Source organism: Raphanus sativus, chromosome 3, assembly GCF_000801105.2.
Source record: "Raphanus sativus cultivar WK10039 chromosome 3, ASM80110v3, whole genome shotgun sequence".
Taxonomy (NCBI): Eukaryota; Viridiplantae; Streptophyta; class Magnoliopsida; order Brassicales; family Brassicaceae; genus Raphanus; species Raphanus sativus.
The window spans coordinates 14,095,308-14,099,312 of NC_079513.1; the positions used below are offsets into that span (position 1 = coordinate 14,095,308).

The 4,005-nt window shown below is 35.9% G+C and overlaps 1 protein-coding gene and 1 long non-coding RNA gene across 2 annotated transcripts; both read left to right on the forward strand.

The window, feature by feature from the left end:
• Nucleotides 1-69: 69 nt before the first annotated feature.
• LOC108833559 (peroxidase 25-like) lies at nucleotides 70-937 on the forward strand. Its single transcript, XM_018606966.2, has 3 exons — nucleotides 70-322; nucleotides 409-588; nucleotides 671-937. Exons 1-3 carry the CDS (start codon nucleotides 107-109, stop codon nucleotides 920-922), a joined length of 648 nt encoding a protein of 215 aa, XP_018462468.2. The 5' UTR covers nucleotides 70-106; the 3' UTR covers nucleotides 923-937.
• Nucleotides 938-2,393: 1,456 nt separating this feature from the next.
• Nucleotides 2,394-3,553, forward strand: LOC130509037 (uncharacterized). Its single transcript, XR_008943185.1, has 2 exons — nucleotides 2,394-3,025; nucleotides 3,133-3,553. It is a non-coding gene; the product is annotated as an uncharacterized LOC130509037 (long non-coding RNA).
• Nucleotides 3,554-4,005: the final 452 nt, after the last annotated feature.

The window sequence follows — 4,005 nt, forward strand, 5'->3', positions numbered from 1 at the left end:
GTGAGTGTGTGTGTGTTTATGTTGGTGTGTATATATAGTAATATACGGTTAGGCATAAACATCATTGTATTTTCACTGACCATTGAAATTTAAAGAGAGAGAAAAAATGGGAGTGTACTTAGGCAACTATTGTTATGTGATGATAATAGTGTTGGTATTGGGAAAAGAAGTGAGAAGCCAGTCTTTAAAAAATGGTTATTATTCAGCTTCATGTCCAAGAGCTGAGTCCATAGTAAGATCCACAGTTGAATCTCACTTTGATTCTGATCCCACCATCTCTCCTGGCTTGCTTAGGCTTCATTTCCATGACTGTTTTGTTCAGGTTCTAATACTGCTTTAATCACAATCTCCTTTGATCATAATTTATACGAGTTAAATTTAATAGTTGAAATCTTTACCTATTCTTAGGGTTGTGATGGATCGGTTTTAATCAAAGGAAAAACTGCGGAGCAAACCGCTCTAGCTAATGGTGGTCTTAGAGGGTTCGAAGTGATTGATGATGCCAAATCACAACTTGAGTTAGAGTGTCCAGGAATTGTGTCATGTGCAGATATACTTGCACTTGCTGCTCGTGACGCTGTTGACTTGGTACGCAAGTTTACTGAATCTAATTTTATGTTTTTAATTATTTCTTTGGAAGTTTGTTGGTATAATTTACGTATTGTAACAGAGTTCTGGACCAAGCTGGCGAGTTCCAACGGGTCGTAAAGACGGTAGAATCTCGTTGGCATCGGAAGCATCGAATCTACCTTCACCATTTGACACTGTTGCTGTTCAAAAGCAAAAGTTCGAAGCTAAAGGGCTGGATGCTCATGATCTTGTTACTCTACTTGGTATGTTTTATTTATATCTCTATTTTCTTATGATATTTATATGGGCAAATTTTGTAGATACCACAAAAAATAAATTAGGACAAAAATAGTATAAAAGAGAAAAGTTACCAAAATAGCACTAATTAAAGAGAAAAATGACTAACTAAATTACTCAAAACCCTAAACCTCTACCCTAATTCACTAAACACTAATCACTAAATACAAACCCAAATATAATTTTTCTAAAAAGTTTTTATTAATGTTATTTTGAGAATTTTTTTCCTTAGCTATTTTTGAATAAGAATATGTTTTATGGAAAATTGCCAAAAATACCACTTTCATGATACCACTTTTCAATTATACACTAACCAACTATACCACTAAATTTTTAATGATCAAAATACAATTATACTCCTAACTAATAAACCTATTCTCTCTCCCACGATCTCTTCTTCACCGTGTTCTCCTAGCTCTTCTTCACCGTGTTCGCCTAGCTCGACATTTTCGGCGAGATTGGACCAGTCCGGTGAGAACCGTCGTCTTCTCGATCCATCATCCTAGCTACCGGATCCTTGATTACATTTCCGATTACTTGATCCTCTCGCGCGGATTGGTGATCCACTTCGGGAATCTGGTGCATCTCGAGGCTTGATCGTGAAGCTAGGGTTTCAGATCCCCGAACAGCTCAATCAGATCGTGAATGGAGATCGTCGATTCGTTACGCAATTCGAACCGCGTAGACTCCTCTCGATCTTCGCTTTTGTCTTCTCAGGTTTTGCCCTTCAAATTTTCTCTGTTTTAATCTAAAACTTACATTAGAAACTAAAAAAAATTGTTGTGTTAAGGTTTTGGATCCTCTGAGAACTATGGTTGCTAGTTCTCCTCTTGAAGATGCTCGTCATTTAGCTCAACGTTACAGCCACATGAGACAAGAAGCTGAGACTCATGTATTCCTCTTTTGATCAGGTAAAGAAAATGTTCCCCACCTTTGAACCAAGAATCTGACTTTTCTACTGATGAGTTTCTGACAGAGGTTTAAACTCACAGATAGTTAATGAAGCTGCAAAGTTCAGATACCGAAGTGGTAACCAATTCAATTGTGGAGGTATGCTTTGTTTCTTTACTTGACATCAGTATCTCATTTACTCATTAGTTTCTCTTTCTAATATGGATCTTCATAGGACTTACTATAAGAGCACCGTATGGGGTGGTTGGTCATGGTGGACATTACCATTCAGAATTCCCTGAGGCTTTCTTCTGCCATGTCCTTGGTATTAAGGTTGTTGCTGTTGTCCTCTATCTGTGATCCAACCTGTTGTCTTCTTTGAACCAAAGGTACTCCTCTCTTTCTCTTACATACACCAAATCAGTCAGCTTCTCTTCTCAAGTGGTCTTGAAGATTTGTTATAGATTGCTTTCACTTTGGGGTTGCAGATAAGCCATGAAGCTCCAGTGACAGGAGGCTTTGGAATACCACAACAATCCTCGAACGTTGCTTCTTGAAGGTAAAGGAAGCTCATGGTTAAATTCATCTGCAAAAGATCATCTCTTAAAGTGGCTTGTTTCGTCTGCAGTTAGAAACTCCAGTAAGCAGAGTTTTTGGTCGGAACAAACCATTCCCTCTTGTGTTTGAGCCATTCTACATGCCCACCAAGAACAAGGCAAGTCTTATAAACCCTTATAAAAGATTTATAAACTCTTATAAATGAATTATACCTTAATAATATATTTAGAAATCCTTATAAACTGTTTTGATAACCAATTGTAAATAGATTTATTTGCTCTGATAGATAAAGTTATTAACAGGATTAAGCAACCAAGTCTCAAGACTAATATTATAAGTCTCAGAGGGAATAAACAACATAGTTTCGTTGATGGCTGCCTTGTCTAGTACGCAGAGCCGGTCCTGTACTTTTGGAGGCTGCAAACCAAAAATCAAATTAAGGCCGAAAAAATCATGCACTTAAGTAGATTCGAACCCAGCACTTCTCGCAGTAGAATAATACCCTTGAACCGCTAGGCCAAAGACATATTTTGCAAACTTTGTGGCCGATTAAATAATTATTAGTGTGGCGGCCGGAAGCCCATGCTTCCTTTGCTTGGGCCAAGGGCCGGCACTGCTAGTAGACATACTAACCTGGGGTCTGGTTCTGGTGGCTGGAGCTCGTCTTAGGAGGAGGATGAAGTAGATCCAATGGATCAAGATGATGAAGGTAGTCCTCCTCAAAACCAAACTAAATATTGCGTTTCATGTTTTTATTATTTTGTTTGATCTCATCTCCATATGTTTCTGTGTTCTGTTTCTGTGCAAATGACACAGATGGGGATGGTGAGAAAAACGCACGTTTCAACGAACACAGAAGAGTACATTGCGATGAGTTTCGGTAGGTGAAGGAACTGAGGTCATCAGGTTGACAGGGTCGTTCTATGTAGAAGAAGAGGAAGAAGATGATGGCGAAAGGCAGTAAATCAGAGGCAACAACCTCACGTCACACTACCAAAGGCGTTAACAAAGAGTTAAATGCAACCACGAGAGTTTCATCCTCGAGTTGATATCAACCTCTGCTAAATCAAATGTGTACTCTCCTCTATGTTTAACAGAGTTACCTCTCGATTAATCAAATCAGTTTATTAGAAATTAATTTACATACCTTTATATTATGAAATTGTTTTTGCATCCTGTTTTCATGTAATTTTTTCCTCTTCATTCATAATCGTGACTATCATAAAGCATTATTCTACTTTTCTTCTTGTTATTTTGACTATGTCAATGCTTTTATAAATTGCTATATAATCTTTTATAATGGTGCATAAACTTTATAAATTATTTTTATAAACCCTTATAAATTATTTTTATAAACCCTTATAAATTATTTACATACCCTTATAAACTCTTACAAATTATTATACAAACCATTATAAATTGTTTTATAAGGTTTTCTAAATGATTATAGACTCTTTTAGTTGATTTATAAACCTATACAATTCTAATAATACCTCTTATAAATTGAATATAAGCTTTCATAACGTTTTTATAAACTCTTATTAATAGTATACATATACCTCCTATAAATTATTTATAAGCTTTCATAACTTTCTTGTAAATAGTTTTACAAAACCTTTATAAATAGTTATCTAAATATTTACATGTGTTTTATAAACTTTATAAAAGGTTGATACAAGGTTTTATAAT